Source organism: Heterocephalus glaber, unplaced genomic scaffold (assembly GCF_053883595.1).
Source record: "Heterocephalus glaber isolate CG9 unplaced genomic scaffold, H.glaber_assembly_v1.0 deba00001550, whole genome shotgun sequence".
Classification (NCBI taxonomy): domain Eukaryota; kingdom Metazoa; phylum Chordata; class Mammalia; order Rodentia; family Bathyergidae; genus Heterocephalus; species Heterocephalus glaber.
Genome location: NW_028258343.1, coordinates 22,459,396 through 22,482,472, shown reverse-complemented (window position 1 = coordinate 22,482,472; position 23,077 = coordinate 22,459,396). Strand labels below are relative to the sequence as shown.

General features: G+C 46.7%; 1 protein-coding gene across 10 annotated transcripts in view; it reads right to left on the bottom strand.

Annotated features, from left to right (window-relative positions):
- Positions 1-23,077, bottom strand: part of Tbc1d32 (TBC1 domain family member 32) — a 165,056-nt gene that overhangs the window by 18,374 nt on the left and 123,605 nt on the right. For all 10 annotated transcript variants that reach the window (XM_087190189.1, XM_087190193.1, XM_087190192.1 and 7 more), the window contains 6 exons: positions 22,243-22,368; positions 16,634-16,717; positions 8,982-9,051; positions 7,478-7,593; positions 6,570-6,724; positions 442-582 (listed from right to left, as the gene is read on the bottom strand). In XM_087190189.1, the coding sequence (XP_087046315.1) occupies positions 442-582; positions 6,570-6,724; positions 7,478-7,593; positions 8,982-9,051; positions 16,634-16,717; positions 22,243-22,368 (692 nt within the window). The remainder of the gene's footprint in view (positions 1-441; positions 583-6,569; positions 6,725-7,477; positions 7,594-8,981; positions 9,052-16,633; positions 16,718-22,242; positions 22,369-23,077) is intronic.

Below are 23,077 nucleotides of genomic sequence, written 5' to 3'. Positions count from 1 at the left end.
ATGACCACACTGCCCAAGTCCCAGGCTAGAAGACTTCAAACCCACCAGCTCCCAGGGCAGAAGCAAAGGCAGAGTCCTGTGAGCTTTTCTGTGAGGTACGAGGGGATGGAATTCCTGTCCTGTCACTCCGTTAACCCTTCTCTGGCCGTATTTTACTGTCATCAGTGTGGAGGGAGCACTATCCCCACGGAAAAGCCCACACGATCTCTCCAGGCTCTCAGAAAGTCTGTGTCCTGAGAGTCGAAATGAAACGCACAACGTGGGACACGGGGATCAACTGGAACGCAAAGCTGTATTAAAACGAGCGGGCTGGGGTCAGTTTAGAGATCCACGTCCACACTTCTGTTACTTTCAATGTATTTCCCATTCTGGGATGAGAAGCCTATTCTCTTGGCAGACACAGATCTGGGAGCTGAAGAAATGCTCCTCCGGACAGGTTACCTGGGACGGTGCAAACCCGGACATGTGGAAGGCGGAATACACAAGCGGCACCTCCGTCTTCAGGAGCATTTCCGTGCAGTGAGCGCTGCAGAAATACGCGGGGTGGATGCCCGACGCCACGGTGTCAGCAGGCAGGTACCTCTGCACCAGACAGAAACGGAGAATAGTTCAAAACGATCCAACACATACTCAGCCCTGCCTTTTCCTTCCGTTGCAAATTGCTGCTTCGAAATTTAGGAGGTGGCATCACACACTACTGCAGTTAGTTTAATTATGTAAGTTAAGGGTCAGAATGTTAAACACTGTAGAAGGAGTAAGTCTTAAAAAGCAGGGTTATATATCTAAGACACAGGAATTAAGTTAAAACTAATTTTGGCAACTTTAACACAGAATGATGAGGAAAAGCATTGTGTAAATGAATAAACAAGCAAATGCATAGTAATAAATGCTTTACACTTTAATACTAAGTGTACTTCAACGTGCTTAATGTTCTTGGCTTCAGTCAATGATGTTATGTTGAAATCTTTTAGTGAGCTTTTGGGGACATTTGCCTGGTCCCTTTTTGTGTGTTAATACTAACACAAATCTGGGCCTGAATTAATTATAATTCAAATCGGGAACTCTAAAAATGAACTCATCTTTAAAACTGGAGAAAATACACCATGTATCCCATCAAGGTTTGCAAGGCAACTATTTTGTATAACATTTTTATTTTATATTTCATGCACATTTATATATTACATATGTTTCTGAATATATACATATATATTTACAAACATTTTTCAACAAGGTCTTCATAAAGTTGGTTATTTTTTCAATTGATCACTTAGATACAATTTATCATTGTGAGCGATCAATAATTTTATTTACTGTTATAAATCACAATAATTGCTTTTAACATGCAATAATAAAGTTGAAGGTAAAATTTTGTGTAAAAAAACTTGTGTAAAGAAAAATGGTCGAAACAGCAATATCAATAAAAACTGACAATCAAATTAGATCTAAAGACTTTACATAGTTAAAGAAACATCTCAAAAAGTATTTTTTTTACCTTTATTGGACAACTCTTCTAAACTACTTTGTGTGTGTGTGTGTGTGTGTGTGTGTGTGTGTGTGTCTGTTACTGTGTATTGAACCCAGGGCCTTTGCACTGAGCTACATCCAAGCCAGATTTTAGTTTTTCTTTTGAGACAGGGTCTTGCTAAGTTGTCCAGGTTGGGGTCAAACTTTCCATCCTTCTGTCTCAGCCTCCCAGGGTGCTAGGATTACAGGCCTGCACCACTAGGCCCAGCTAGACTACTTTTAATAAAAGGAAGTTAACATTTTAAAATTAAAATAAATCAAACAAATTACATAAGAGTTAAAATATGGTGGATTTCTTTCTAACTTTATAGCTAAGGTACTTTAAGGATTTAAGGTGAAGCTCCTATAATCAGAAATCAGGTTGACTTATCAGTAGATTTTGTTTGGTCATTCTTCATCATAAATAATGACTTATTACCTCGCATTGCAGAAATGTGCATTTGCAGGAATAAATGCTGTTTATCTATCCTGCAGGCTCATCCCTCATTCCTATATTCTGAGCCAGCGCTTCTGTCCTGTAGGGGCTTGTCACCACACAAAGCTCTGAAACCATAATAACCAGCTTACGATGTGCTGATTCAGAAGACCCTTAAGAGTCATGTGACTGTAATTACACATGAAATGCTACATATTGTTCTAGCAGGTTCAGTAGGAGACGAGCACATGGACAATGCTAATTCTATACACTGGTGAACACACAGACACCCATTACCTGGACATCTTTCCATTGACTTCAGACAGTCAGGGCAAAATGACGGACCGAGTGAGAATTACCATCAATCAATCATCCCATGAGATACGTTTGCTTCGCTATTTGTAGAATGAATGAATCTAATAAACGTATCAAAAGTCCACATATATTTAAATTTTCAATGTGAACTTAGGTAATCATTTTCCAAATACATGTCTCATAGTAGTATAAGAACTATAGGCACAGGAAATGATTTTTATTGCAGGGTCTTTTCTGTATTGCAATAGAAACACCTTTGAGGTAAGTCAGTCCATTACGAAAAAGAAGATGACAGAAATTCATTGTATTCTCAAGGAAAACAAGGCACCATGGTGTACTGGATTTCCAAAGATCAGGCGAGAGCTCTTGCATCTCTGTAAACTGAAATCACAGCACAGCTTTTCATAACCACAGCTCGCGAGGTCAGACTTTGCACAGTGCAGCTGCGCTCCAACGGCCACTGAGGACCCCACAGGGGATCAAGGCAGTCAGCTCTAATGGAAGTCTGTTAGTCAGTCTATTAATTACCACGTCACCGCCCTAATTTATTGAAATAGCATTCGTAAAACCAGATCAGTAGGCCCGAGGACTTAGTTCCGTGGCACCGCGCTGCCTTGCAAGTGCAAGGTCCTGAGTTCAATCCCCGGTACCAAAAAAACCAGATCACTAAGGACAGCTCTGAGACACATGAGTCTTACAAAGGGTCTTCTGAATTACCACACTGCATGCTGCTTATAATTTTAGGGTTTGGTTAATTAGTGACAACCCCCTGAAAAAACAGAAACTCGCATTCAGAATATAGGATGAAGGACTGGACATGCAGGACAGCAGCACTGAATATGTCCTGTAAGTAACATACAAGCTAGTGTGTAAATTATGCTAGGAAAACTCCAAAAAAATTATCAAACAGACATCTCCTGGACCATTAGGAGACATGAGAGTGACATAAATTGAAACAAAGATTTTATAAAATGACATTTTTAGGGTGTTCTACTGTAGTGATGAAAAATGAAAAATATATGATTCAAAACGAAACACAGCAGTCTTTGTTTTTCTTCCACTATCGGTAGTTCTAAGAAGGCATTTATTGCTGACACAAAGAAAAGTCTGGCTCAGTGTCACCACGGAAATCAAGTAGAAAGACCCGGTCCAAAGGCAAAGCAACTGTCCAGCGTGGCCAGGTCCGGCGGCCTCCACCTCCAGGGCTCCAGGGGCAGAGAGCGAGCGGGTCCTGCGTCACCCACCTGCCAACCTGTGTCCTGCAGCAGACACAGGGAAGGCTGGACAGTTCCCGGAACTTTATTCTGCGACTCCAGAAAACATCTTTTCCTCTCAGGAACGAAACAGGAAAACAATCTTCAGCCGTGAGCGAGACAGACGCAAAGTCGGATATGAGAGAGTTCTGACAGGAGTCCTTGCTCCCACAGGGATCACTCGCGGGAGGGTGTCCACATGTGCCTCGCGAGTGTGCGGAGCACTGCAAACTCACCCTCGGGCTGGCCTGAACTCCGCCGGAGAGGCTCCATCGCCCTCTGCACTGTCGCGGCCTCCGGAGGGACGGGCCTCACCGGCCGACGGGGCTGACCGGTCTCCCCGGCAGTCCCGTGCATGCGTCGGTTCCGGGTCATCTGCACATCGCTGCAGCCGTTTCACGTCAGTGCAGTTTTGTTTGTATATGCACAGAAAGTACTGTGGGTTTTATTGTGGTTAATTTGTTTTCCCTTTCCACATGTTGTACTAAAAGAGAAGGCATGTATGATTGTTGCTTTTATTATAATTAATATTTGAAATTAGGTATTCTCACATGGAAAGACTTTCTTAATTTTTCTTATCTGTAATTCTGTCAATAGCTTTAGTGTTAATAATTAGCCAAACAGATTCCTGATGGAATTCCATATGAAGATTATCGTTTAGTTTTTTAAATTTAAAACAAATAATAATTGAAGATAATTTAGTCAATTAGTCAAAGGGTTGTACCAGTCTAAATGACTTCAAAGGATAAATTTTCAAATTATTTTTATCTCATGAGTAGTATGGTCATAGTTTGCAAAATTTTGAGGACTTCATATTGTTTTCATTGACAATTAAGCTTCATTAGTTCCTGTTTAATTATTATAAATTAATTTTTAAAACTTTCTTGAAGCAATTTAATATAATAAGAATGCAGGGATCAAATAGCTTTTTCTTTTTTTCCAGATTTTAAGTAAGAAAAAGCCTACTGACCCTTACATATTTCTATTTAAATACTAATTCACATATTTAAAATACATTTATTGAGTGATTACTATGGACTATAGCTGGGGACATATCAGTGAACGAGACAAAACTCCGTCCTCGTAGAGCTCCCATTTAAGTTCTGGGTAGTAAATAAAAATATAACTCAATGTGAACCAGGAGCTGACTCGCACTATGAAAAGCAGTGAAACACACACAGCATGGTAGTGAAGCCCGGCAAACAGGCAGGGGCGGGCTGACTTTCTTGAGGCCGATGCCGACGGGGCGCGCCAGGCGGTTTCCGGACGAGCTGGAGAGCTGAGCGCCCGCTCGTGCCGTGGCCTGCAGCGCCGTCCCGCAGGCTGGAGAGCAGGGGCGCGGAGGGAGGACCAAGCCCGTGGATCTGCGGCTATCAGGGCAGCGCTCGCTGGCGCACACCGAGCCGTCCGTCTCCCCCGGCGGCCGACCCTCCTGGCTCCGCGGCGGTGCGTGGACACTGGAAATAACACCTACCACCAGCTCGCAACACAGCTCCTGGGGGCATCTTGGCGGAATGCTCCTTGTGGTACGAAGAGGCAACAGAGTACTCGGTAAGAAGACACCCAGCCTGGTGTGTGTGGGCTGCAGAAGGAACTGGGCCCCGATGTGCGGCCGGCCGCAGCAGAAAGGAGCTGGCGCTGCGCAGTGGATTCGGAACCGGCGGGACGCGGGCGAGGGGGCGCCCTGAGCAAACCCGGTGGCCGGCACCCGGCCTGTGCTCGGCTTCAGGAGAAGAGTGCTACCGCTCTTATGAAAACAGCAGCTACCTAAAAGTTTACAGGTTCAAAGTAGAAGTGCAACTGCAGACAACCGCGGTTACACATAATTCACTGGCAATGCTTACGGTACAATCTGGACCCTAAAGCAGAAGTGTTAGGTCAAGCAAACTGCGGGTGTTATTTTTAAATGTTTGACATGAAAATAAATGTTTGGAATTAAACACGTTATCAAAAAGGTTTGAAAATTAAATTTGTAAATGGAAGAGCAGAAGTGTAACATGTTAAAAATCTTTCTAATTTAAAGATTACATTACTCAAGATTTTGGTTTACAGTAGAAAATAGTTTCTTTGATGAAAGACTGCAAATACTTTGGTGGCATGTTTCCTATGGTTCGTATGAGGAAAATTTCTCATCACGTGAAGGGCAGGAACTGGGAAGGCTTACTCAGGAACTCCACGGACATTTCAAGCATTAAATCATACAATCTCGATACTTAACTCATTCCTTGGGGCCTGGGTTCTATTTTCACTATCAGAGGCAAATATACGAGCACGTGCATACCCACAGACGTATGCACGCACGTATCCCTGACAGCGCCGACTGTGTTCCTCCACCCCGCCCACCCCGCTGGCCCCCAGCTGGTCCCTGACAGCCGGGGTCGCTGTCCCCAGGAGCCTGGCCCGGCAAGGATCTGGGAGGGTCAGAGTAACTGAGTAGCAGGCGGCCTCTCCTGGCTTCAGATCTAAGCACAGCGCAGTGAATAAGAAAGTGAAATACAGAGCAACATCAATCAATTAATTAAGGGTTACCCTTTGCTAATATAAATGCTGCTGAGGTCTCATAAGACTGACAAATTTTATCAAAATATATTTATAATACAATACAACTCAAGATTTGCAAAATGTATGAAAAATGAGCAGTTCTTTTCCTCTATGAAACAGTTACAATTTCTACTTAACAAATGATTTTCTTACACTGTGATTTAAGCATCAATAGAGTCCAACGAAATAACAAAAAATCCATTCAATAATTTTCTTACATCCAGAATTTAGCTAATATAACTTTGTAAGTTTATAATTATTAAAATTATCTAATGTTAGACTTCTATTTTAATATCATGCTTCTATCTAATAAAAATGCTTCATCTTTATCTTTGACTCCATTGTCAGTTAGATAAGACACCACGTATCTGAGAGAATGTTAAACCACTATTTTCAAAGAGATTCTGTCAAAAAACTATTCTGGTAGAAACGTGAATGTAAATCATTAGCCCTCCAAAATAAACTAATACCGCAGTGAGTTTAAATTGATGCTTCCTAACGCTCCAAGCTCTGTGGCTCACCGAGAGGTGCAGTCTCGGTAGCCAGAGGAGCGCAGAGGCCAGCAGCCTGGAGAAGCGCAGGAGAAACCGCAGCGTCCTCTCTCCGTCCCCCGAGAGCATGAGGAACAGCGAGGACACAAACCAGTCGTGGCCGGCGTAGGCCCCCTGCAGGCAGACTGGGGAGGCGTCAAGGAAACCTCCAGGAGGCTTAGGGACGCGACGCTGCCCGGGTCCCCACCCACACAGACGCTAACCGCCCCTGGGAGCCGCCGGTCTTCGATCTTGATCTTGGATAGATCGCTCGCCGTGAGCTCCTGAAGAGAGATGAGTTTATTACGAACACAAAGCACCCCACAGCTGCTATGGTAACGTTCTGATGACTCCACGTGCAGGAGAAGCTACGGCCAGCACCACGGGCAGAGAGCCCTGCGGCGGGCGTGACCCAGGCCTGTCCGTCCCCAGAGCCGAATTCCCGACCTCAGGAGCTCGGCGGGGCCCGCGCAGCTCAGACTCTGGCAATGCCAGGGGTTCGGACACACTGTTTTCTTCGAGTCAAACTCCATTTCAGAACAATAACAAATTCAAATGAAATAACACGTGGATGGGCTGGGGAGAGCAGCAGGATCATTCTTACTCTGCCTCTACAAAATGTATTTTTAAACCGTCCTTAGATATGTCTGAAAATTCACCGTAATGACTTTAATTATTCAGTTTAAGATTCAATGACTATGACTGACTCTAATGATTATGACTCAATTTAAGAAAATTTATGTTTAAAATACAGAATAAAATACCATCTGGATAGAACATGGCAAATCACTAGTGTAGCTTAAAGTGTTATTTTACTATGTGTTAAGGTGTCCTATTGAAGAAATATGAAAAATACAAGAGGAAAGTTCAACTATTGCGCATCTATTCAAAAAGGATACAAAGAGAAGATTTCACAGGCGCTTGCTGCTGCTTCAGGAATCTCTCACAGTGTTTCAAAACCAAGGCGAGATCACTTTCCGCACCATCGTTTAACAAGTTGAGGAACTTGCCATAGCTGCATTAAAAGCCCATTAGAAGCATAAAATGAAAACTGTCAGGCTCTGAATTGCACCATCATTTTTTAAAAATCCATCAAAGTGTATTCCTCTTGAGATGTCAAGGTTTCAGTTTTCAGGATCCTACTTTCAGCACAACTGTGTTAAACAGAGCACTTAGGAAAGACAAGCCCCACCACATGTTCCTGGTAATTATGACATTTTGGGTTGGCAGTGGGTACCGAGGAAACACTAATAACCTTACAGGAAGACAACAGACCAGTGAGAAAATAAAACGTTCTAAATACACACTGAAAGTAGCTATGTGTTAATCAAGGTAAAATAGTGCTTCTGTAGCCAGTGTGATGGTGCACACGTGTAATCCCAGCACTCTGGGAGGCTGAGGCAGGAGGACTGCAAGGTTGAGCCCACCCTGGGCATTTAGCAAGACCCTGTCTCAAGCCAAAATGAAAAGGGCTGGAGCTGGGGCTCAGTGTAAAGGCTCTGGGTTTAATCCCCGGTACAAGTCACACAAAAAGTCCTCGGTTTTGTCAGACACCTCACTGAGACCCGGTTCCCCTCTTGTGAAGTCTGCCAGTTGTGACCGACACGGCTTGGGGTGGCAGAGTACAGCCAGGCTGCGAGCTGCGGTGCTGTCTCCGGGTTCTGCACGGAAGCCAGCTCAGGCGCACTGCGCACTGTCCACACCCTGGGTCAGCCCCTCCCGCCTGCTTCCGACACAGGAGGCATCACTGAGCTACCCTGCCTGTCACTACGGATTCCATCTCGGAAGGGACGTGTAGCGCTGCAGGGCTCTGTGAGGGCAGTCACACAGCAGGAGGAAGAGGGCTCCGATCCTGCCACGAATTTCCCAGCGCTCGGCCTCTCTAACAGCACTCACCCGTGCCTTTCTAACTGTGATTCTGAAGGCGACCTGCAACTGAACGGGGTGTGGAGATCCTGCTTTCAGAAGCAGGAAAGACAGGCCTCAGGACTCGCTCCTGAACTCCCTGACCATCAGCTGGCAGGCCCGTTTCTTTCAAAAACGACAATTTGAGCACTAAAAGCTCAAGCGACAACCATCTTGGAGCCTTCATTTTAACTTCTGACTCTACCCTGAAGGTATGTCTGTCCTTGTCACCATCGTGTGACAGGAGCATCACAGACATTGAGGAGGTGGCTGGGAGCCTCACTCCGCCCACACGCCATCCACCCTGGAATCCTGAGCACAACTGACTCAGGCAGGCGGAACGTAAGCATGCACTGCTACCCTCAAAGACAAGGCTATTGTTTTCTGAGTGATAAACTCTGCATGTGAAGTTCACAGAACAGCTGGCCGTTGAATATGATTCAGCTCGTATCAGGCGGGATCCTGAGGAGCCCGGGAAGGAGCTTGCCTGCCCCGTACCTGATAGCCATCCGCACGCCGAGCTGCTGCACGGACGAAAGGCTTTCACTCCTCACGTCTGCATCAGCAGCTGGGAAGAGAAAACAGAGTCCTCAAAATGTAGAAGTCTGCAGAATAATCACACTTTAATCGAAATTGATGAAAGTGATATTTTTACATATTTTAATGTGAATTTTGCAAACATTGATGAATGTGTTCTTCTAAGGGCTGTCAGTTACATTTTCAAAGGAATTAACAGGAAATTTTTAATTAAGGTTTTATTATGTAACCTATTACTCATAAAAAAGAGCATGGGATATTTGTTAAATTGTGTGATATACATATTTGTGTGAATTCACTGATTTTACTGTTCTTCTTTTTAAATTGCTTTACTTTTTTAAAAAAAAACTTTTTACATGTAACTTCTCTCCTGTATCTACCATTTAAAGCATATTAAATACAGAATAAGACTATTCAATAATCTGATTTACGTGTCTATGAACAAAAACCAAAAGGCCATTGACCTAAAAAGTGATCTAGAAACGCCGTACTGGCGTCTTGTGTGTAGGACTCTCAGGTGCAGACAGGCACGGATCGCTCCTTATTCCTTCCTGGCCCATACTGAAGTCTTTCAGTAAGAAATTCCCACGGTTAGTGAATGAGTAACAGTGTGAGAAAGTGGAGCAAGTTTCTTTCTTCGGCCCATTTTCTTTATGGAGCAGGAATTATGGCCTTGGATCAAAGTGAAGTAGGTGAAAGGGGCTGCAAGTCTGGACTGGTTCTCAGACATATTTGGGGGACATCACCAGGGACAGTCAAAGTGTGACCACACAGCGTCCAGGGTCTAGCAGAAGCTTTCAAGTTTTGGCAAATGAAATCATAGCATGCATAGCACACATAGCATGCGCACGTGCACACACACACACACAATCACAACCTCGGCCCTCCAGAGGACCAAAGCCAGGCGTCCAGAACCCTCTGTCACCAGCTTCCCCTCATCACGCAGTGGCGTGTCACACTGTCCTCAGGATCATCTCCATCGGAGACTCCTTCCTCTCTTCTCATAAGCCCTCCCTGTTAAACGCCTAGAGAAGCTGAGGGCTGAAGATAAATCAAACATCAGAGCCTGAAAGACCTTCCAGGCAGCGTGGAGGCCCAGCGTGTGTACAGGTAAGGCTGATAGAAGTGTTTGAAATCAGTGGGAGAATGGCTCAGCTGGGCTGGTGGGTCCTGAGGAGGAGAGTATTCTCGGGGGCCGGGGAGAAGGGGCATCTGAGCTGAGCCTTAAAGTGAGGGCAAACTGCAGATGTTCAGAGCCGGGAAGATCGCATTAAATGCCATGGCTCCCCAATACCTGCTCTTTGGACCAGCAATAATTAACCGTGACTCATCCATCATGGTCACCAACTCGGCCTGCTTTGCCTGGACTTCCACAGTTCCACCCCTGAAATCCCAAGCCACGGGACCACCCATATCCCGGGAAACCAGACCCGCTGCTCACCATATTTCGACTGCTACTTTTTTTACAGAAAAATAAAACCAAAATAAGACTTTAAAAGTGAAAAAAAAATTTCTTTAAATGCTTGGCTAATTCCTTCAAAACTGCCATTCCTGAGTCTCAACTGGCACCGTACAATCTTAGCTACGTACTGCTACACTTCACCCATAATGACCGCAGTTAAGCTGCAGTCTCCACAGGTGAGAACTTTCTTGTATTCACAACTCCCCCTGTGATACTAGATGTGCTTCCTCCCTTGGAGGAAGGGGACAGTTCTGCCCTCTCCCAGTAGCCACATGGGGAGGCTGGGCACAGCAGCTCCTCAGTGCCTGGCCTCAATGTCCACACTGGAGTGGACAGGGAGTTCTTCCTCCCTATTAATCATGGGGTCCCTGACGCCCTAGGGCTGCACTGGAAAGGAACGACTACTGTAAAGGAGAAAGGTGGAGGAAGAGGATGGATTGCAAAGCTCAGCTTTGCCCTGTTTGTAGGAGGCAGGGGTTCTGCTTCATTCCCACATAGTTTAAAAGGTTTCCCTTGGGTTTCCATTACCCAGTATCAGCGCTTGCTCTCCAGCATGACAGCCAGTTTTAAAAACTATCAATCATGCTTCATATATTACCCATAATTTCAACTTTGCAATCATATCAAAAGCATTTTTTAAAATTAGCCATAAATCAAACACAGCTGTATAAATATCCACTGCAGCATAATCAGGTTAAATTCCTAGGACTGGTGACCATGAGGGTCTTTCTGTTTCAGTACCTGAGTCTGCTCCTGGTGATCTTTATGCCAAATTACACTTTAGTCTTTCAAATTTAAATAATGTAAAACTTTGGTGCTATTTTGTTGGTGACATTGGCAAATTCTGTATAATTTAAATAGCTTTAAGAAAATAAACACAACAATTCTGACTGTTTCAACAGCCATGGAACAGACCTCTTATCAGCCATCCCCATGTGACACAGTGACACAATGAGATTTCTGAGAAGTACTGCCAGACAAGATGAGTTTGGACGGGAGCAGAATCCCAGGGCATGGAGAACGACGCTATTCACTACAGAAAGTGATCGCTCACCTTCAGGGGCAGCTGTGTACTGCACTGGCAGGAACATGTCCCCTCCAGAGAGCATACGAGCTGTCCTAACTGCCCAGGAGGTGTGGACAGTGGGTGGGACGGGTACTAAGACTGAGGTCCCCGAGCCACGTGTCCTATGGAGTGCAGTGGCTCCCGCCAGGGGACAATGGCCTCCCCACACACACACACCAACCAAGGATAACAGAATCGTGTGAGGGAGCAACGTGGCAGACAGGCCACCGTGTGCACTGTGGACCCGATTCATTGTGTGGCCTGAGATGCATGCTTTGACTTTTCTAAAGTTCTATGGGCGAAACCAATGGATGTCTTCAAGGAATTCTCCTGAACATCTCGGGCTGGCAACCAGCAATCTACGGATGTTGTCCTGCTGGGAGACAGAATGGATGGATGGATGAACAAAGGAGTCGGGAGACAAATGAAGCACCACCCAGTGAAGAGCAACAGAGGAAACTGTACTTGAGATACCAACCTGGATGAGGGAGAAAAGGATGCAAATACGGGCCTCAGACATTTCAAACCAAAGTCAAATGATAAACAGAAGCTACAGCTTCCACTTCCTGAAGGTACCGTGAAAAGGACAGTGCATTAGGGAAAAGGGTCCACCCAGGGCACCCACAGCATCACTCATTCACTTAACGGAGCTGGACCCGACTCAGGATTGTATGACGCTGCTAATGTGAAACTGGATTATCTGATAGAAGCTCCTGTTTTAATTATGAAGAGAATGGCCTCAGAACTAAACGTTGACAAAATGTGCTTAACATGGACTGTGATCACTCACTCTCGTAATAATTTCTGTTCTATTTTTGGTCTGCAATGCTAGCACATAGAACAGCAGCAAAAGAATTAAATACGTCCTGCCTGCGCTGGGTGATGATGTGGAAAAACTTGTTCATCAAAGTAAAGACTGTGCCGAGCGCAAGGCCTGGCAGGAGCAGGCACTGCCTGGCCCCGGCTGACCCCGAAGCCCTGCACATGTGCGGGAGGCAAGGGCTCCACTCCCAGAAACCGCTCGGCCGTCTGCCTCCCTCGGCCGGGTTGTGCCTCTCCTTGGCGAGCTCAGTCCTGGGCGAAGCTCCGCTCACTCTCAGGGCCCTGCCGGGCCACTTCCTGCCAGTGCCCAGCTGGTGCTGCACCACAGGTTCCACATGCAAGGGGCATGGGAGCGGATCTGTCAGCATTCGAAGAAGCTCGAAAGGTGTTTAAACAATGTATTAAGTTTTAGGACTACACTTTAATATTCAAAAGGTGAAACAATAGAAGATTTTCTCATTTTTCCCAGCCCTTCAGTGAACTAGCGTCACGAAGAGAAAAGAGATAAAATATAGGTATCTGCTCCCCTGAGATGGCTTCTTAATTTGTCATTTCAAAGAAGCAATGACAGCAGGAAAAAGCCCCAGTCCCTTCCAGGGCACATTCTGACAAGAAGCTATGCCTGTTAAGACTGGAAAGACACCTATATGGCATGCAAGCTGTGAATTCTTTTTTGAAGGGTATAAACAGCCAAACTAACCTGATTTTTCCAGATTTGCAAATTTTATAATGCATTGAAATCCTGAGGGAGCTAACAGATGGATGATTGTGTTATTCTAATTTCAGCTACCTTAGGGTTTGGAAAGCTGTCATTTCTAAAAACACAATCAATTTCTCATTTCAAGAAACATGAAAAAAAAGACTATTTCCAGCATTTGGTTTGAAATGTCTTTTATATCAAAAACTGGTTTCTGCTTATTTAAAGTAAATAGAGTGCAGTTTTATAATAGCAAACCACTGTTCCACTAGCCAAGATCTACATGATAAAGGACGGGGCTGTCTTGGACCTTTGGAGGGAATCTACATCAGCACTGAGCTTGGTGGATCGCAGTAGTAAACGCTACACGGCAGTCAGCAGGAAGCCGCTCACCTCTGGCTGTCTGCAGGGTTCTGTGGACAGCCTTCACCTGGAGCCTTTGAAGAATTCATACTCATATGCAGGCTTATCTCCCTAGATAACATACGCCACAATCCAAAGCCTTCACTGGCATAATTTAGAGCCAGAACAGAGAGTAGTAAATGTGTGCTCACTGAGCAACCAGTCTTGTTGAGCATTAACATGAGACATACAATATAATTTTAATTTTAGATCGTCTCCAAAACAACATGGCCCAGTAGAACAACCTGCCCACGGAGCTGCAGACACTGGAGTGTTACCCACAAGGTGCGAGCAGCTCCCCATGAGGTTTGCCCCTGCGCCTTTCTGTCGCTCACAGACCCGACCCTACACCCCGTGTGCTGTTCACGGAGCTTGAGGTCCATGCACAGCTGGCCTTTTCCCCACAAATGTTTCTGTTCAAAATACCTTCATGACTTCTGTTTTCTTTCCTTTGTGCCTGAGTTTCCTCATTTTGAATGCGATGATTACATGGCCTTCAGAGAGCAGTTACCAGGCTGGATGAAGCAGTCAGTGTAGACCAAGTGCCTCGACACACTCATTTGCAAGGGAACTCAACAGACAGCTCCTTCATCCGCCTTAAGTTTTACCACTTCGCATTTCTTTGTTTTCCTTCTCTCATGATTTCTTTGACCCCTTCCCCAAGTTTGCATTATCTGTTACTGGTGTAAACAGTTACAGGTTCTTCTGTGTGCTTATAAATATCAGTACGTTTAGAAATGCTTTCAAATTATATCTGTGGGAGTTACAGGTGCAACATAACAGCAAGTATATTTAATCAAAGGCCTTAGGAAAGGTACAAAGGTGTTTGAGAGCTAACAGAGCGATTCAAGCCTGCCAGAAACAAAGCACTAACTGTGGATGTGGCAGGGTTCAAGTGAAGGCAGCAGAAGAGAGGCAGTGATGCTAGCTGGAGGCTCACAGCTGATCTGACACCACCACGTGGGCATGTGGGCGGGGACTGTCCGTCCAGAAGTGACCCGTGCCAGGGCCAGCGGGCTCGGGCACAGTGGCCTGCCCCGGGGGGCTCGGTAACCAGGCTAGGAAGACAGGCTAGGCCAAACTGGAAGCGCAGATGATGCTTCACAATGTTTTCCACGGCAATATGACCAGGACATGTTTGAGCGGCAGTTTCTTCAGCAGACAGAGGAAGCAGCTTCCCTGACGAGGAGACCTGGCCAACCCAAGGTGGGAGAAGCCCGCCTCTGCCCCCCGTCGCTGCTCCCACTGTGCCCTCGAGTAGGGACATCTGTTCCAGCCAGTTTCAGGCCTACGCTCTGCTCCGTCCTCACGAAGCACCAAAGTCTTGCTGAGATAGATAAACCAAGAAAGGCTCTGCTCAGAAATTTTAATAGGCAAAAGAATAAAGCATTCGAGATAAATTCATTGACACAGCAAACAAAGTCCCTTCTTCCATTCTTCTACCCTTTCTTTGTTTTGAGTGTGGCCAACATTTACTGACATTTTCTAGAGCAGAGGATGCAGCGACAGACAAGGCAGACAGTACCCTGCAGGAGGGGCTTGGAGCCACGTGAGGACCAGCGACTTGGCCAGAAGGTGGGCACGCCGGAGAGGGAGTTGTGCCCCTGCTCCCACGCCGAGCGCATGTTTCCAGCCAGCACTGTCCTCACAGCGCCACACTGCGAATGCACCGAGTCGAGGCGCATCCCCTGGACGTCTACCAGGGATCCAAAGCAGGACAGGCACGACCCCTCGGGGCTCCCCTCCCCGACACATGCCGTCCGCCTGTCCTCCAGCCTCGGAGCCACAGCTCAGCACCGCGAGGACCATGCTTCCCCTCTCACCTGTCCCCACCCATCACCCCACCCGTCCACCTCCTCTTCAAAACACACCACAGTCTGAGCCCTTCTGCCATCCTCACCGCCAACATCCAGTTTCATCAGGATCTTCTCAGAGTCCAGGGCCCCGCTGCCTCGGCCTCCGTCTCCCTGCAGTCCTCTCAATGTGGTGGCCACAGTGAGCCGCAAACACAAGCCCTGCAAACCCGCAGCAGCTCCGAGCCACGCAGGAAACCCCATCTGAACCACCTCTCCCAGGTGCCTCCCCTCTTGGCTGTTTCTCATGTAGCACCAAACCGTGGGGACCTTTCAGGTATTCATTTCCTGTCTTCCCACCAGAAAGTGAACTCTAGGCAGCCAAGCCTGTCCTCTGTCCCTGGTGGGTCACTAGGGTGTGAGGCCTCTTTGGTGGATAAGTATGCCAGCAGCGCAAGGCTGGCCATGGGCTCTGGCTGAGCAGAGACCTAAGGACTAGCACTGAACTTCAGGGGGAGGAGCAACGAGCGGGAACAGTCAGGGCCGCACTTCCAAGTTCATCCAGGGGTGGAGAAAAATACCCTGAGAAAGAGCCAGACTCCAAGTTGAGGAAGGGGCAGGGTCCAACACAATGCCCTAGACGAGAGAGGACGTGACAAATTCCAGAAGCACCAAGGCACAGAGTGGAGTTCAGTGATGAGAGGGGACACTGGGCTTCAGGAAGACCAGGAACCTGCAGTCCCAGCTCAGTGGTGACGCCTATGCTGCCCCCGAGGCAGGTGAGGACGGCATGTTCAGAGAGCGTGACTCGGTGAAGACCCCACGGTCCTCCGGGTTTGAAGGGCACTGTCACATGCAGGTGACGCTTACCCACCAGGCAGCTGGAATTACGAGAATGAAACCTGCAGCAGATGTCTGAGTAGAAGATGTAAGTTTTAAAGGAATTGGTTTATACGAGGTGGTGAGTCCTGAGGCTTGACTAGGTTCGTCTCTTCCGAACATCAGAACCGGGAGTAAAAGCAAACAAACCCCCTTTCTTTGTAATTTATACAACCTGTGGTACCGCGATACTGCAACAGAAAACAGACTAAGGCATAGGTAGTGCGCGCACAAGAGATCACTGGAGAATACCTGATAAAACCAGAAGAGTGGAAGACACCCGAGGAAAAATAATTTCTGATGGACAAACCCATAAGTCCCAAAGGACCAGGAAACCAGACTTTGGCACACGGATTTGCTGTCTAGAACGCACACGGCATCCAGCGAGCCGGGAAAACTCACACCTATTTGTAATCTACTCACACACCTCCACGAAGCACTATCTGTTTTCACACCAAGCAGTTTTCAAACTTCAACATATTTAAAATGTACCTGTGTATTCCACTGAGGGGAAGTAGCATTCAGCTGGAATTTCAGTGAGATGAAGCACAAATTTTTCAAGTAATTCTCCTAAAGCTGCAATAAACAGGAGAATAATTAGGACATTAAAGGTCAAGAGTAATATGTGATAATGCATCTCTAAATCACAGACTAGCAGGTAAAAGTCACTTGAACTTCTTCAGAGTTATATAAAATTCTTACGGTTTTAGTATTCATAACAATGTTTCTGATTTAAATTAAATTTTAATAGCTTAGTTGAGAACCCTTTCAATGCAAAACTGGGAAAGAATAATCTGCTATCTTTAGATTCTCTAAGGATTCTTTCAGAATTTGCTAAATGATTTCAACATACTAATTAGGCTATAATATCTTATCATAATTATTCACACATACAGAGAAAAAAAAGTAGTAGGCTTCAAGACCAGGATTAATGCATAGCTCGTGTTCCTTTCAAGTCCATGACATAATACACGGAAGTTTTCCATACTTTGCAATGGATGGTGCAAATTCAAAGGAGCCAGATCAAAAGGAAGCTTGCCTCATCTGGCTTGGAAATGACAAAACGACTCTTTTCTAGGCTGTCTGATAATGTGACTGTGTTTGCGTACAGCATAATCCCAATATGGCCAGGGTGTGATGGCTGACAGGCAAGCCAGTGTCTTCTTCTGCTGACAAGAAGTGCATCTGTAGAGACACAGCGAGGAAGCTGTGGCCTAGTAATGTTTAGGGATTAACCACGACCTGTACTAACTGCACAGGCCCTACTTCACATCCACCTGCTCACTAAGCATGTGATTCTTTTCGGTTTTTTGGTACTGGGGATCGAACTTGGAAGCTTGCGCTTTCGAGGCAGGTGGTGGAACCACTGAGCTAAATCCCCGGCCCCTAAGCACGTTATTCTTAAAGGAAAATTAGTGTTTCACGTGTGAAAAGTGCAAAATCACAGAGGGATAACATACTTTTCAACAACTGTAGCTGACAAGCTGTAAGGCAGCATATATTGATGGCCCAATAAAAACAGTTTTTATTCATTATATTCATAATTGCAAAGGGACAGGGTATAAAGAGTCTGAAAAGGCTGTACTGCTGGGCCGGAAAGGACATCAACACAGTGATGTTCCTGTCTACAGTCACTTAACACTGATCCTGTATCACAAGCAGAGGCACAAATCCTACCACACGAATACACATCAGTGATAGCTCTTAGGTGAGAGCTTTCAGTTTCTATACGTAAAAATTTCTTTATTTCCAAATCGCTTACAATATTGTCTCTTGAGATTACAAATTTTACAGAAAAAAACAATGTCATGATGAGGTTCAGATGTAATCATTCTTAACTCTATAAGATTAATCTCAAATGCAAGAAATACATTAGTTACAGAGATTGTGCAGAAAGGCCATTTTAAATGGAAGTGCCATTCCCAACTCCAACTCCAAAGTAACTATTCCATTTTGTTTCAGCCACATACATGCTATGTATCCAGGGAGAAGTCAGCCCACCGCTGAGGAGTCTCTGAATCCTGGGTCCACAGTCAGGTGTGAGAGTGGGAGACACAGCTGAACAAACTTCCACGCCGATCCCTAATCACCTCCATGGAGGAACTGCGCATGTCAGGACCTTAAGGCCACACCCGGCCAGGCACACTGCCTCTAGCCAGTACTGACTTTCACTACTACCACGTCTTGTTATTAGAGCCGTACACTACAGCCTTACTCGTAAGTTAATTCTTCTACTTCATATATGAAACGATGCCCTGAAATACTCTAAGCGGGCTCTGGACTGCTACTGGATATATTACACTGAACCAGCCTGAACAGGACCATACATTTCCACATACTTTGAGGGGTAGGAATAGTTGCAGAACAAGGCTGAACATTTATGCTCACGTGAGGAGAGCCCAGGGCTCTGACCGCGCTAGCACTGCTCTCTAACCAACGGTGAGGGCAGCTGATCTGCATCGTTGCTGGAGTGGCCGCTTACTCAGTAGGGCCAACAGACTCAGGCATTCAGAAATCACTGAACATTCCACTACCTGTAACTTAATCTCATTCACATCATGAAACGATTCCTGACTTCACACGAAAATCAGCTGTGGGGTACTATCCAGAAGGGGAACTAGAGAGCATTGGTTTTTTACACACGAAGAAGGTCACCTGGGCTTTCTTTCTGCAAGGCAGAGCGTGCCCGGGTGCCCTGGAGCTGACTCTGCTTTCTCCCTTGGCCCTGGCTTCTGCTTGGTCCAGATGCTCCGGGCCCTCAGAACGCTGAGGGAATCTCCACAGCAGTGTGAGTATGCAGGAGGCCCCGAGGCCCTGAGGCTTATGAATGAGACTAGTGCCCCCTTTTCTGTCTTACCAGCCTGGAGTCAGAAGGCAGCCTCTTGCAGGAGAGTGAGCCCATGACCTGAATCTGCGGGAATTCAGCCTTCAGAAGAGTGAGAAATAAATGTGTGTTTATCACCCAGGTAAAGCACTTTGCTATACCAGACCGAAGCACCAGCCGAGCCACTGCTGGTTCCAAAAGTAGGACAACTCAGCGCTGGTGGATGTTCGCACTCTCTGCTGGATTCATTCTGCAGACTCATTTTCCAAAGCTTCGCTGCCAGTGCATCCCGGCTACACCAGGATGCAGAGGGGGCCTGTGCCCAAGGGCCTGTGCATGCTGCTTCTAGGCGGCCCTGCAGCTTCCTCCCCACGCCAGTTTCTGCCTCTGCACAGCATGCAGACACAGGCTCCTAAGACATGAACCTCGAAACCATGAGCCAAAGTCAGTCTTCCTTCCTCCGGGTTATCCTAAGGTATTTCGGCTCCGTGACAGAAAGCTGGTGGCCACAGAAAGCGGGTGTCCAGGAGTGGGGCTGTTTCGGTGCCTGGAACTGTGGTTCGGAGCTTTCAGAAGTGATTTGCTGGGGGAGCTGGGGGAGCTGGGCAGGCTGGGAAGGCTGCAGGACGCTTGCACAGAGCTTGGTGGGTGGCTCTGGTGGGCGGTGAGAGGACCAGGATGCCAGCTAAAGTGGGGTCAGCAAAGACCTCGCCTGTGAGGTTTCAGATGGAACTTGGAGGAGAGACCACCCCTGTGACACGCCCAAAAGAACTTGCGCACATTTTGTTCAAGTCCTGACACTCAGGTTATGAGCTGAGCCTGGTGCAGGGAATTTCAAGGCAGCACGACATTCAGGCTGTGGCTCAGGCATTGCTGGCTACATTTAGCCAGTGAGCATCGGGAGCAAAATGCTGAGCAGAAATACCTGAAAAGCTTGCACCTTGGCCACAAAAGAAGCACGTACAAACTTGGGGCCAAGGACAGTGTGGCTGTTGGGGAGATCAGTGCCATTAAAAAGCACCTCTGGGTTGGGGGCGGGAGGCAAGTACTTTGCACTGGGACAACAAGAAAGACAGCTTGAGGGCACGTGGGGAATCGGCCGGCCCCTCCCACCCACCCAGGGCTCAATCTGTGAAAGTGTAAACTCCTTTGAAAGGTTCTGCTTTCACGACAGGGGCCCAGCACTCAGAGGCCACTGCAGCTGTGGTCCATGCTGGAGCTGCTGGCAGTCCGTGGCATCATCCACAGAATGCAAGGGCTGGGGCCATGGAGGTTCCCATCAGGAGCTCAACATGAAGCCCGAGGGGCCAGGCAATGTGTGCCTCAGTCCCTGCAGGCAGGCCCAGAGGGGGCGATGTGACGCTGTGAGGATGAAGTGGAAGCTGCAGTGGAGACGGCAGGAGCAGGGGCTGTCAGCCAGGAAAAGCCGCAGGCCAGAGGCAGCCCACGAAAGAAGCCATGTTCCTGCAGGCCGGACAAGGGCTGCCCAAGCCGCTGGGCACATCTCACTCACTCCCACTGCCTCGATGCCTGCTGCAGAGCAGAGGACTTGGGCTCTGGTCTTGCTGTGGTCCAATTCTTCCTTGGTTTTCCCCGACCCGTTCCCACCTGAACTCTGCCACGGGAATGTTTACACCATCTTGGGAGTACGTAACTTACGTAGAAAAACTCCAGAATGAGTGAAATACTCTGGCCCCAAGCATGTTGGGTAAGGGATAGTCAAACTGTAATTGGTGTTGAGCCTCGAAAATAATCTGGTTGTGCCAAACACATGTGCTTTATGGCTGTAAACATGAAACAGGCTAATTTAGGCCCACAGCACAGCCTTGCTAAGGGTAAGATCTGGACATGCTGGCTCAGCTGGAGCACAGAACAACCAGGAATTGCACTGACTCCCCCCTCACCCTGGGGTTAGGGGTTATGCCAAGAAGACAGCTGAGAGAAAAGCACACCTGGCCTCAGAGCCGCGTGATGCACGGGTGCCATGGGGAGGTGTTGAGGCAGGAGCAGCGGTGACAGTGATGGGTGATGACACCCACAGCAACAAAGAGGTGGCGCTGTCCTCCCGCGCTGCCTGTGCGGCCTTCAGCTCCCCAGCCTCTGAGCTCCGTGCTCATCATCACGCCCTGAAGCTTTCATTTAGAGCGCAGAGGGTTCCTGGGCCCAACACCGAGCAGCCTGGAACTCAGCTGCAGGCCATTAACTGCACTGCTGCTTGTACATTACCAGAGCACCTAAATTACTGCGGATTTTCGTGACAGTCGTACCTGGCTAGGGCCCCAGGGAGTCACCTGGGACTGGGAAAGCATTCTACAAAAAGCAGGTCTACACAATCAAAGGAGTAGGCTTTAAAATGGCCCTGTGGAAGCGCCAGGCCTGGCCTTAACAGGTCCGAAGGCCTGGCTCCTGGGAGGTGGAGTCTGAAGAGCGCAGCCCAGTGGGTGGGCGTCAGGCCCCTGCAGATGGAGGGATCCCGGCCTTCTTCCTCTCTCCCTTGCTCCCCCACAGGCTCTTGCCAGGATCAAGCCCAGGGCAATGAACTGTGGATGGCAACTTCCAAAGCTGCCATCCAAAATAAGCTTTTTCACTTTATAAGTTGTTTATCACAATTATTTGTGTTAGAAATTATAAACTAACAAAAGACATGTCTTTACTGACTAAGAAATGCTACTCAATACTGTGTTGAGTGAAAAGACAGAGGAAAATAGTATGGTTGTTAACTGACTGTGACTAAAACTACAAACAGTGACAGTCTCCGAATTATAGGTAACTTTCACTCTTACTTATGCTTACTTACAATAATCGCACATGAGACTGCAATAGTCCAGTTGCTGAATGGTGAGTATTTGAATTAAAGTAATGCTTACAGAGACAAATTAAAGACAAATCTAGGAATAAAACCTACAAGACCCAGTGGGTGGGAAGACCAGAGTCACGGGATGGAAGCAGCCCAGGCAACCAGGCTCCTCGTTAGCAGGCAGATGTCACGGGTGATGGTCAGAAAGGGATGCAAAGGAAGAACTTCTCTCATTCTCCACGGCATTTCACACGGGGCAAATATGAACTCTGGGAGCAGCATTAAAATCTAAACAAATGGTATTTCAAAACTGGGGAACAGACTTTTTTGTTCCCTCAGAATATTAAGTTTCTCGGAAGTCAGCGGACTTCAGGGTTAGTGCTGTTTTCTGAGTACATCAGTACTAACCGCAGGAGCCGCGGCTTCTATTCATGCCAAAAAAGAAAACCTAAACACTGTAGTGGAAAGCCATGCACTCACCACCTCCGCTGATGACGTGGCCTTTGGACTTCATCGCTGTGCAGAACTGTCTTTGGCAGTTTTCTACCCACTCAGTTTGCTTATCAGATATCATGAAGCATGATAATAGTTGGCTAAGATCAGCATCTGAGAGGAAGGATGAAACATTATGTTCTTATAATATCGCACACTGTGTATACCAAAACTCAGGTACTACATTAATCTAGACAGTACAAACACCAGAGAAAGCACTGTGCATGACTCCAGAGGAAAACATTTTTCTGTAATTATATTCTATACAAGGTCAGTTACTATTTATCACTTTTGCTAAAAGCTTATAAAATGGATACTGAATTATCGAAAGCTCCTGAGACAGGTTGTTGCTTTGTACCCACAAGTCCTTGAACTGTCCTCTACACGGTTCATTACTGAGGGTCTGTTTTAACAGACGTGTGAACCTGAGACTGCACTACCCAGACTGACATGAACTGTACTCGTTCTTTATGTATGTTCAGGTGCAATTTTATTCATGTCTTTCAAAGCACAAAGAAAGCATAAGTGCACAAAACTTTTAGTCAACTACTTGGTTCCTTTTTCTGAAAAAAATATACTACTGAAGTGTTAAAAGTATGCTACTCTGGTATACTGCCAATTTAAGTATACAATTTTCACTTATTTTTATTATCAGTTAAAATGAATTTAATTTTAGAGAAAACATAGATAAAGTCCCTCCTACATGGCTATCATGATCAAGACAATGTCACTGCCCTTGTGACTCATGTCATTAAAGATATGCACACACGTGTCTGTACAGTAAACCTGTTACCACAGAAGATACGTCCCAAGACCCTCTGCT